We start from the raw sequence: 12,334 nt of genomic DNA, 5'->3' as shown, positions 1-12,334 counted from the left end.
CGATGTAAAAAGATCTACATATAAACAATGCAACCAACTATCCAAGTGTTACACCAACTAAAACCCCCAATAAACTTGAACAGTGAAAAAAAAAAAAGATTGATACAATGGATTTTGGGGTGGGAGGGGGGTGAGGGATAAAAGACTACACACTGGGTACAGTGTACACTGCTCAGGTGATGACTGGACCAAAATCTCAGAAATCACCACTAGAGAACTGATTCATGCAACCAAACACAGCCTGTTCCCCAAAAACCTGTAAAAAATTTTTTTAAAAAAATGGGCAAAGGACTTGAATAAACAACTCCCCAAAGAAGATACAGAAAGGGGAAGCAAACCTATGAAAGGGTGATCAGTATCACTCATCACAGGAGAAGCGCTAATCAAAACCGCAATGAGGCATCACTTGATGTGCCTTAGGGCGACCGCTATGGAAAGAACAGGAAATAGCAAGTGTTCATGAGAATGTGGAGGAATTAGAACTCTTGTGCTCTGTTGGTGGAGATACAAGATGGTGCAGCTGCAAAGGAAAACAGCGTGGAGTTTCCTCAAACAATTAAATGGAATTACCAAATGATCCAGCCGTTGTACTTCTGGGTATATATCCAAAAGAATTTAAAGCAGTATCTCAAAGAGATAGCTGCATACCCATATTCATCACAACAGTATTCTCAGTATCAAAAGGTGAAGGTAACTGACCCCCTGTTGATGCAACGGATGAATAGATAAAGGAAATGTGACAATGGAATATCATGCAGCCTTTAACAAGGAAATCCTGTAATACATCACAACGTGGATGAACCTTGAGGACCTAAGTGAAATAAGCCAGTCACAAGGACAGATATGTATGATTCCACTCATATATCACAGAAGAAGGAACGGTAAGGTTGAGAGCTTACCTTTTCACCTTACACTAATTTCCCCTCCCCCCAGCTCTTGTATCTTGTGAAGGGGGAGGGGAAATTATAGTGGGTCTAGAGTTTCAGTGTGGCAAGGTGAAAAAGTTATGGAGATCTGTCGCACAACAAGGTAACTATACTTAACACGACTAAGCGGTACATTTATAATGGTTACGATAGTAAGTTCAATGTTATGCTTTTTACCACAATGTTTAAAAGTAAGAGGTGTCAATAAAAACAGGAATTCTCTGAAAAAACTCAATAAAAGCAAATTGCTTTTTTTAAAAAAAATGCTATCAATTTAGGCGTGGGCAAAATAAGTGTAAAAGATGGAGTGGATGGGGGGATAGCAAAAACATTGAAGGGTTCTACATTCCACTGGCTCCACAAATGCTTACGTTCTTACCCCAGTTTAAAGAAGTCAAACTTGAAATTTGTAGAGAAGACATCATAGGTTTTGTTTATCCAAGAAAGTGGCGAGAGACTCCAGGCAGCGACCCATGTTCAGCAGAAAGGCCTGGGCCTGCGTCAGGAGACTGAACGAAGGGGCGTGTATAGGTTGAGGTAGAAATAAAATGTCTAAGATCCATGGAAGTCTTTTTATATTCCCACATTTACCTGACATGCTCCCTTGATCAACTAACAGCCCGAATTGTGTCAGATAAGAAAGTTTCTACTGTTACTGTCCCCATTTTTATAAATGAGGACATGGAGACATAAAGAAGTCAAGTAATTTGCTCAATATTTGAATCCAAATCTTTCTGACTCCACAGTCTATGCATGTTCTAAATCATTACACCAGCCTCAGTGCCTGAATATGCCAGGCATTTGTTAAATATTTGTTGCATAGATAGAAAAATGAGTAAGAACTAGCCCCCTGCCTTTATGAAATTCATGGTCTTACAAGATAGGGAGTTATATAAATAATTCATTTTATTACTATATAATAAGTAAACTTATTCACTGACATAGCACAAACCTTTCTTTAGATTTCTATCCAAAGTGTTAAGAAAGTTTTCACATAGGAGATGCAAACCCAGATTTTAAAAGTTTTAAATGAATAGGCATTTACCAGGCAGGGATGCAACAAGATTCTAAGCAAAGGCGGTAACATTTGCAAAGTGAGAGAAAGAAAAAATGGTAAGATGCATCGAGAGAAATATAAGTGATTCTGTACTTCTGAAGGTTGGAAGTTAAAGGATAGGGTGGTAAGAGCATTCCCCAGGGCCAGCTCACAGGGATCGTGTCAAAAAGTTTGGACCTGATCCTCTAGAAATGTTTTGGAGCTACCGAAAGAAAAATTTGTAAAGCTAATGGCTATGCTTGTATTTTAGATCGCTCTGTCAGCAGATAGCAGGGAGAGACAAAGCTGGAAGACCAAAGGGGCTACATTAATCCAGATGAAAACTCAAGATCCTCAACTGTGATGGCAACAGGCAGAATTAATTCATAAAAGATTTTAGGGAGAACTGATAGGATTTCATAACTGGATGTGAAGCATGGAGTCCAGCCATGGGTCTGCATTGACGCTGGTACATTCGGCCATGATGGATAATACCTGTGAAAACAGAAAACAATGATTTCAGCTTTAGACTCAAGTTTGAGTTTCCTGAGGAACCTTCAAGTGGAGATATTCAACACCAGATAGATGGTCTAGAGATTAAGGGGGAAACTGAATGGGAGATCTATTTGAGATTGTCATTATAGGGATGGGGAATGAGACGCAGCAGTGTGGGGAAAGAAGGGTTAAAGACAGAACCTCGGAGAAGATTATAATGTCAAGTGGCCTGGAGAAGAGAAACCAGCGAGAAGCAGGCTGAGAAAGAACTTCCAGAGGGGTGAGTGAGACAGTGGTGTCAGAGGGGGAAGGAAAGAATTGCAAGCAAGTTTGCCAATGGCCAGCCACACCTGATGCCACAGAAAGACCAGGTCAGGTGAGCAGTGTTCACTGTTGTGACCCAGGGAGTCTGCGTGGATCCATGCCCAGATTTCAGTGGGCCCAAGTGGCAGTGAGAATTAGGAAATCACACAGAATGCAGAACACCAGGAAACGGTCAGAAGTTTGAAGACAGGAGGGGAAAGGAGGTGATTTGGAACTAGGGTAAAAATGTAGCTATTTAGTAGGATAGGAGACACTGGAGCTTGACGGGCTGAGTAAGCAGTGGATGGATGTCTGGCCCCAAGGGGGTAGGAGAGCTCTAGGGTCTAGGTAAAGGGAGCTTCCTGTCCCCTCTCCTCCTTTCTGCCTTTTTTTTCCCCCCACCAGTTGTTAAATGACCTTTATTGACATATTTTCCTTTGTGCTTCTTAACTAGCTGGGCATTCCACAGCACCACTGTTGATGTCATCTATGATGTCGTGAGGATGGCGGCCATCAACATGACAGCCCACAGACTGGGCAGTCCCCAGGATCTCTTTAATGGTTCCAGAGAGTTCTCTGGCTAAAGATCGGTGCCACATCTGTCGAGCAATGTTGACAATCTCATCGAAAGTGATATTCCCGCTGTGTTTAATGTTTTTCTGTTTCTTTCTGTCTCTTGGTGGTTCCTTGAGGGCTTTGATGATCAGGGCAGAGGCAGAAGGCACCACCTCAATCTGGGCCTGTCTATTCTGAACGGTCAGTTTCACTGTAATCCTCAGGCCCTTCCAGTCACCCGTTGCCTTGGCAATGTCATCACCAATCTTTTTTGGAGACAGACCCAGGGGGCCGAAATTGGGGGCAAGCGCAGAAGTGGCACCGACTTCACCCCCAGTGCACCTCAGGTATATGACTTTGATCTCGTTGGGGTCGAACTTCAGCAGCATGGTGGAGGTGGCTGGTGTCGGATGAACCCGGATTCGGGACAACCGAAGAAAGTTGCACCTTGGCCTCCTCCGAGCCGAAAGCCGAAAGCCCTTTCTGCCTCTTTTTAAGACCTATTCTGCTCCCCTCCCCCAATTTTTTTTTTTTTAATCAGATCTTGTTGTCAATGGACCCTCCATAAGAAATTTAAAGAATAGCACTTCCCAAGGAAGCGTCCCCTTAGAAAACAGGAGACGGTCTGGGAATCCCATCTGTTTCTCTTTCTCCTCTTTGGCCAGGAAGCTAAATTCGCCCTATTTTATACCCCATGCTTTTTGCCTCCTCCATAGAAAGCTAGGTCATGCCTTCCCCACAGATAGGAAGAGTTGTCACCCACCTTGAGAACCCCTTCAGCCTTGGTTAATTCATCAGCTCCTGGTGAAGCCAGGCCAGTGGGAAGGAAGAGCAAGAAGGCCGGGGAGTTGGGACCTGGACTTCATCCTCCATCACAGGTGCCAGGTCACGACTGGGCTATGCAAGGCCTCCGTTTCTTCCTTTGTTGTATGAGGAAGTTGACTGAGATCACCAAGGTCCCTTCTTGTAGTGTGACTGCTTGGTGTTATACACATGCAGAGGTGAGGCTCAACTGCACAGCCTCCCTTACATGGGCAGGTCCAGGCCCTGTGGAGCAGGAATCAATTTGACCTGAATTCAGACAGCTCAAGTGGGGAAAATGATGAAATCATGATCAGCCTCCTGCTGACCCCTTAGGGCTTTTCCCCCTCCTCCAGCTCTTCACTGTCTTATACTCTACCTCCTGTAAATCATGAGCAGCTAGCTAGGTTTGTTAGAAAGAGCTATGAACCAAAAGTGAGAAGGCAGCCTTAGAATCCAGCCATTTTCCAGCCATATGATATTGATATACTCTGAGTCTGTTTTCTCCTCTGTAAAATGGGATTAGTAATACCTACCACATAGTGACCTGAGTCATTCTATAAAACTGTATCTATCTGTAAAGTGCCTTGCACAGAGCCTGATGTGTAAAAGGTCCCTGTTTACATATTTCTTGGGCCTGAGTGCTTATGCTCAGAGACCATAACACCTGCAATGTCTATGGTTCTATGGAACTGATATTGGAGCATATCAACCTGAGAAAAAGAACTCTTTATTAATCTTCCAGGAACTAAAACAGAACAGAATTTGTTTTTCCTTTAGTTCATTCCTGGTTTCGTTGTCCGGTACTGTCTCTCTCCCCCTCTATCTGACTCAGGAATTACATTTTTACATTCCTTTCAAATGATACAATTGCAGTGCAACAATTCCCAAGGTAATAGAATAACTGTCTCTCTTGCTGGCTCTATTTTTTCTTTTCTTTCTTTTTTTTTCTTGACAACAGAAAGCTGCTTTTTTCCCTCCAGAAAAGAAGCAACAGCACCCTGTCAATGTTAAATTCTGGCAGAGATGAAGCCACTAAAATGGAAAGAGAAAAAATATTTTGGCAACAGCCAGGAATGAGAAATCGCATAGCATTTACTGGGTTATATATATTTTATGGATACAGGATATTCTCTATTATTGGCAATGATTGTCTCTGTGGTCAATGCTTATTTCTAAAATAATTCCCTTTTCAGTGCACATGGCAGATCGATTGCATTGATGACCTCGGTTTGTTTGTGTTAATCTCTCCCTTTGCTCTGTCACTTTGCAGTTCCCCTCCATAAAGGGGCAGAATATATCTTAACCCATCTCTTGGTTCTGGACTTGGTCGTGGCTTGCTTAGGCCCATGGTGGTCACGATGCAAGCAGAAGCTTTAAGAGATGCTGTTGTGGCCGGGCGCGGTGGCTCACGCCTGTAATCCCAGCACTTTGGGAGGCCGAGGCGGGTGGATCACGAGGTCAAGAGATCGAGACCATCCTGGTCAACATGGTGAAACCCCGTCTCTACTAAAACTACAAAAAATTAACTGGGCATGGTGGCGCGTGCCTGTAATCCCAGCTGCTCAGGAGGCTGAGGCAGGAGAATTGCCTGAACCCAGGAGGCGGAGGTTGCGGTGAGCCGAGATCACGCCATTGCACTCCAGCCTGGGTAACAACAGTGAAACTATGTCTCAAAAAAAAAAAAAAAAAAAAAAAGAGATGCTGTTATGTTTCCACTAGTTCTTTTGCACCCCTGACATTACCATGAAAATGTGCCAGTCCAGCCTGCCAGAGAGATGTGAGAGACATGCGGAAGAGAACTGAGTTGTCCGATCCAAGGCCATCCTAGACCGTCCGGCTCCTGTCAGCAGAACACAGCCACATGCACAGAGCCACCCTTGTCAACAGAAATAAATGTTTACTGTTGCAAGCCACCGAAGTTTTGTGATTGTTACACGGTAGTAACTAATCCATTCACCACATTTGCTTAAAGTGTTGGCGCCTGGGGGTGACCCCCAACTTCTCCAACTGAAATGGTGAATAAATTCCTGTAATTTGAGCCTCACTGATTTTACAGTTAGCACCCTGGAGAGTTGGTTTGAAATCTCCATCCTAGGCAGACTGCCCTTCAATTGTTCCCTAAATACAACCTGCTCGTCCCTGCCTCTGCCTCTGTACGTTGTATTTATCCACACTGAAATGTCCTTCCTTCTCCTCCCTGCCTATTTGCATCATACCAGATGTCCAAGGACCGACTTTAAAACCAGCCTTTTCTGAATGACCTCCTGCCGCTATTCCCTGCCTTTTCAGCCTATTAATTCAGGTTATTTCTTGCCTGAACAATAAATCGGATACCAGACCGATGTTTGCCATATATGGCTGCTGTTTTTTGTTTGTTTTTTTTTTTAAATCTCAGTTGTTTATTAAAGTAGATCCCAAGTTCCTGGAGGTCAAGGCCCTCTTACACCTCTTTTGTCTCCCAAGCCTTGCATAGTACCTTGAAAAGGGAGGTACAGGGCCTTTCACTTAAGACTTTAATATTTGTAACTTGACCCTCACTGGGGGGCTAATTGTTAAGTATCATTGCTAATGAATAAAACCAGAAGAATGGATGAGTGAATGGAGGGATAGATGTATAGACACACAGACAGATACATAGGTAGAATAAATCGATAGACAGATAGATAGATACATAGATACATAGATAGACAGATAAAGTTAGATGCTTCCAGACCTGAATTTGTAGAATGTTACCCCATTCTACTATAATTCTCATGAGGAAAACAAATTTTACTTTAAAATGCCACCTAGCTCCTAAAGATTTTACTGACCTCTCATTCATCCTCTCCAGATTAGACATGCCCTCTTCCTTCTCTGATATCTCTGATGTGACAGTCAAGTTCTTACCTGCTCACCTCCACCATGCCACATGGCACAAACAGCAGGTCCTTCAGGCTGTATCTTAATTATGTATGGAAATCCAGCACCTGGCACGGTGCTTACTGCACAGGGAGTACTCAGTAACTTTGATTATTTTGTCTATCCCACCTTTGTCTCTATTTTAAATGCCCTGCTTCAGGCCCTTATGATTGCTCACAGAGACAACTGCAAAAATCTTGTAACTGGTCTTCTTGCTTCTAGCCTTGTCTCCCTGCTTTACCTTTCAACCTGTTAGCAATGCACACATAAGGAATTCAACTTAAAAGGAAAATCCAACCAGGCTGTACTCCTACTAAAAATCTTAGAAGGCCAGGTGCAATGGCTCACCCCTGTCATCCCAGCACTTTGGGAGGCTGAGGCGGGCTGATCACCTGAGGTTGGGAGTTCGAGACCAGCCTGACTAACATGGGGAAACCCCGTCTCTATTAAAAATACAAAATTACCCAGGCATGATAGCACGTGCCTATAATCCCAGCTACTTGGGAGACTGAGGCAGGAGAATCGCTTGAACCCAGGAGGTGGAGGTTGCAGTAAGCAGAGATCGCTCCATTGCATTCCAGCCTGGGCAACAAGAGCGAAACTTGATCAAAAAAAAAAAAAAGAAAAAAAATCTTAATAGCTCCCCTCTTCTTCAAGGTATTAATAAAAGCCAAGCTCTTAGGCTTTGCACACAAAGCCCACTAAGATCTGCCCATCCTACCTATATAGATCCTTCTTTCAAACTTTATTCCAGAAGATAGTACAGCCTGTGTGTTACATAACCGTTTATGCTAGACGGTTTCTCCCCAACTGTACCTTGGCTCCCTGCCTCTCTAGATGACTCATTGACTCACCTGGCCCAGCTCAATCCATCCTGACCTTCCCTCCTGCCTACAAATTTTCACCACCCCCATAGGTGCCCCACTGATTGTTGACACGTCGCCTTGTGATTATCTGATTTAAGTGGAAGCTTCCTGAGAAGTCTAACACTAGCATAGTATTAAATTAGCCTATGTTCAGGGCCGACTGTTGCATTTAGGCATTCCTCTGCCACCTTTAGCATCTGGGTTCACATCGGTATAACTGCCCATTATTGCAACTGCCCGATGAATTCTCCTTGCCTGCTGCCCTGATAGAACTGATTTATCAAGACAGGAGAATTGCAACAGAGAAAGAGTGTAATTCACACAGAACCAGCTAACTGGGAAACCAGAGTTTTATTACTCAAATCAGTCTCCCTGAAAATTCAGAGTTTGGAGTTATTAAGGATAATATAGCAGGCCAGGGAGTGGGGAGTGCTGATTGACCATTTTGGAGATGACATCACAGGGGATGGAAGGGGCCTCTTCTTGCAGTCTTCTGTTCCTGGGTGGGATCAAGGAACTGGCTGAGCCAGATTATCAGCCTGGGTGGTGCCAGCTGGTGCATCAGAATGCAGGGTCTGAAAAATACCTTGAGCACCAACTTAGGTTTTATGGTAGTGACATCCCTAGGAACAACTGGGGAGGTTGGAATTGTGTGGCTTCTGGCTGCATGACTCCTAAACCATGATTTCCAATCTTGTGTCTAATTTGTTAGTCCTACTAAGGAAGTCTGCTCCCAGGCAAGAAGGGGATTTGTTTCCAGAAAGGGCAGTTATCCTCCTTGTTTCAAAATTAAACTGTAAGCTAAATTCCTCCCAAAGTTAGTTTGGCCTACATCCAGGAATGAACAAGGGCAGCTTGGAGGTTTGAAGCAAGATGGAGTTGGTTAGCTGAGATCCCTTTCACTGTCATAACTTTCTCACTGTTAAAATTTTTGCAAAGGTAGCTTCATAGGGCAGATGAAGATTTACTTGAATGTCTCACGATGGTGATGATGGTAGCTAATATTCACTGAGCACTTACTATGTACCAGGTATTGTTTTAAGTGCTTTAAATAAATCAGCTCATTTGGCATTCACAGTAATCTTATGGGGCACATACTATTAGTATCCTCATTTTAGCAATGAGGGTTAGAAAGGTTAATTAAGTTTTCTAAGATTACATAGTTACTAAAACCAGAAACTGCATGCAAACCCAAGCAACCTGACTCTAGAGCCTGTAACCTTCACCACCACCTCGTGTTGCCCCACGTTCATGTTTTCCAGGGGCCTTCTCCAATTTCTACTCATTTCCTTTCCTAAGAAACAGAGAAGTAGGGCCACGAAGAGAACATTTCTGATTGCTTTTTTATTCATTTAGTTTACTTAAATTCTCTCACCATTACCAAATGACACATACTGAGCCAGGTTGAGGCCCATCTTTTCTTAGTTTTATCTATATCTGTTGGCTTAACCATGAAGATAACTTTTGTACTCTCAAATTTGAGTGATTAGCAAAGAGCTACATAATGTAACCGGTTTTGCTTTTTGCAAACCATCTCTGCTGCTCAGCGGGCTGGAAACCACACTATTGCTTCCTCTTTACTTTGCAGTGAGAGCACAGCATTTGTCACTCAGCCTCTGAAGGTTAGTGACACTGCGGGGACAGGAAAGGACTGTGCTGGCCCAAATGGCAGGCATCTCATATGTGGCATCTTTCTTTCTCTTTCTGAGTAAGTTTTATAATCCTTTATGTTTCTATTGTCACAGGAGGTGGTCAACTCGGGGTGCTGGGTGATGGAACAGGACAATTTAGTCACTACAGAAATAACTGTGCCATATATTTCTGATGTTAGCAATAAACTTTGACTTATTGATGACAGTTCTTGGCTTGCCTAGACATCCTTGAGTTCCAGGGAGGCGCAGTGCTCAGTTGAGTCCCATGCATGTAATTCCAGTGTTTTTTACATTTGCGTGTGTTGCCAGATCTGCCAGTTTTGCTTGGCCCTGGCTTTACTCATCTTCCTGGGCCAATTATCCCAAGAGACAGTAAAAAAGCTTTGTGCTCCAAACTGAAAGGAGACCTCAAGCTTTGCCTGATATTAAGGTTTGATGGGATAAATATGCCTTGCCGATATGACTGGATGGAAAGAAAGGTTATGAAAGTACTTAGTAAGCTAAAAGAAGATTCTGGATTTCACCTGTGAGTGGAAGTGGAAACTGACTACGGAGAGACCTAGAAATGCAGAAAGATTCTCTTGGCTTTGCTGAGGGCCATACAGAGGGACTTGCCTGATCTAGAGGCATTTATCTATGTTAGAATAGGATGGAAGAAGAGGAAATTTGGAGGTAGAAGGGAGAATCATATGAGTTGAGCAGGTAATGGAATACTTTCAAACCAGATAGCAGGTACTTTTTGTGGGACAGTTTCCATTAACATCTGGTAAACCAAATAGACCCCATCTCAGAATAATGTTTTAAATGCATAAAATAAAATGCATAAGATTATAGAGGAAATCGATCATATTGAAATGCAGGTATCAAAATATTTAAATAAATTGTAATGCAGTCATTTGCTTCTTATTTATGCATTACATACCAAATCTAGAGGTAGATCTATTAACCACCAAATTTCAAAGTAATGATGAGCATAAATAACATTTCAATATATCTTCAGTAGCTGTGATATGAAAATATCTGTGGTTTATTGTCTACATTCATAACTGAAGAAAGGCTAAATTTCCATTAGAGGTAAAAATGACAATAAAGATGTAGGATTATTTTCACCCTAGTTTATGGACCCCTTAACCCTACATGTGAACCCAGGTTAAGAACTCTTGCTTTATAGCTAAGCATGGTGACATACACCTGTGGCCCTAGCTACTTGGGAGGCTGAGGTAGGAGAATCGCTTGAACTTGGGAGGTGGAGGTTGCAGTGAGCCGAGATTGAGCCACTGCACTTCAGCCTCTGCGACAGAGTGAGATTCCATCTTAAAAAAAAAAAAGAACTCTTGCTTTAGGGAGACTGGATGGGGTTACTGCAGAAACCCGAATGTCTGGGAAGATTGGGGAACTAAACCAAGCTGTACTTGGTGTGACTGGGACTATGGCTAAAGAATTAAAAGGAAAGAATGTGGTATTCAGCACAAAGAGGTTGCTTAATAATCATTGGTTGCGTTGAATTGTGCTCATGTCTCTAGGGACATATGATAGTGTGAAGTAGGAGTCAGACCTGGAGTCTACAGGAGAAGTTACTAGGACCACTTGCTGGGTGATGGATGCCTGCCAGACTGGGTTGGCAGGGGTTGATGAATACGTGCATTGGTGGTATCCTTGGGGGCTGGTGTGTTTCTGTTGTTCGGTTAAATTGTCTGAGTGTGACTCTCAAGTGTATGTGCTTTGTGTATTTGAACTGTATGTTCGCCACATCTATAGGAGGAAAGTGGGTTTACACTGTGCAATAATTCATAGAATTGCAAATTCTCTTTTTTTGGTAAGCAAGCTAGAAGGCCTGGGGGGAGGAAAGTAGTAATCAAGGCTCAAAAAGGGGAAGCTGAAAGCTTTTCCTTAACCCATTTAAACAATTACCTAAACTGGGTTATAGATTTACGTCTTCTAAATTCTGACTCATCCGAAGCACTAATTTTGTGTAGAAGCACAGTTTTGATGTGAAGAATACATAAACCAGGAAGTTACTTGAAAAAGCTTTGGAAGTCTGCTATTTGTCCTTACAAATATAGTGGGGAAATGAAAGAAATTATTAAAATAATGATCAACTAATCAATTACATTGCTTAGCGAATGTATACTTTGTCCCAATTTTTTTTTTTTTCAATAAATATAAGGACTGAACAATCCTGATAGAAAATGGTGCTATATGAGGTTACTGTCCTGGGTACATAAGTTCTTGGACTTAGCAGTTCGCTTTGTCTGCTTGATCTATTTCCCCAACCGTAAGTAGCTGCCCTACAAATAAGGGCAGTTCATATGGGAGGGTTTGGGGGAAGGGCTGTCTGTGTTATTGAGATTGCATTCATGAAAAATAAAAAAGATTCCACTTAGTATGGATGGAAGCTATCTCAGCCTCCAAGCATATAGGGTTTTTGAATGTGCAAAGGGAAAGAAGCTGCTTGTTATGTTGGCTCTTCCCGAGGTAGGTTTTGTATAAGGTAGCATTATTTGAAATTGCTGTTTTTTTGATATCAAAAATGATCAAGTATGGGCCATTTCATATGGTTCAACCTAATAGTTTTCATTGAAATAATACTGCAATGGTAAATTTGACAATTCCAGTGATTTTTAAAGAAAGCCAATACTGTAAGGGAATTTTTTAGTGTTTTGAAAGCATGATTCCAATGTTAGTATGTCAGTACCAAGCTGTGTACTCATCAGCCAACAAGAATGTGAGCTACTATTCAAAAGTAGCTAACCAGGCCGGGCGCGGTGGCTCAAGCCTGTAATCCCAGCACTTTGGGAG

The 12,334-nt window shown here is 42.5% G+C and overlaps 1 protein-coding gene and 1 pseudogene across 3 annotated transcripts in view; one reads left to right on the top strand and one right to left on the bottom strand.

The window, feature by feature from the left end:
* Positions 1-3,158: 3,158 nt before the first annotated feature.
* On the bottom strand, positions 3,159-3,812 carry LOC116531018 (annotated as a pseudogene). Its single transcript, XR_004260220.1, has one exon. The product of XR_004260220.1 is annotated as a 60S ribosomal protein L12 pseudogene (transcript).
* A 3,840-nt stretch (positions 3,813-7,652) lies between these two features.
* The window catches only part of CD101 (CD101 molecule), a 38,704-nt gene continuing 34,022 nt past the window's right edge, over positions 7,653-12,334 (top strand). For both annotated transcript variants that reach the window (XM_032249616.1, XM_032249615.1), the window contains exon 1: positions 7,653-9,591. In XM_032249616.1, the coding sequence (XP_032105507.1) occupies positions 9,549-9,591 (43 nt within the window). In that variant the 5' untranslated portion in view covers positions 7,653-9,548. The remainder of the gene's footprint in view (positions 9,592-12,334) is intronic.

The sequence above is a fragment of the Sapajus apella genome, unplaced genomic scaffold, assembly GCF_009761245.1.
Source record: "Sapajus apella isolate SASKATOON/1434 unplaced genomic scaffold, GSC_monkey_1.0 scaffold69, whole genome shotgun sequence".
Classification (NCBI taxonomy): Eukaryota; Metazoa; Chordata; class Mammalia; order Primates; family Cebidae; genus Sapajus; species Sapajus apella.
Note: the sequence above shows the minus strand (reverse complement) of the source record. Positions and strands in the feature narration are given on the sequence as shown.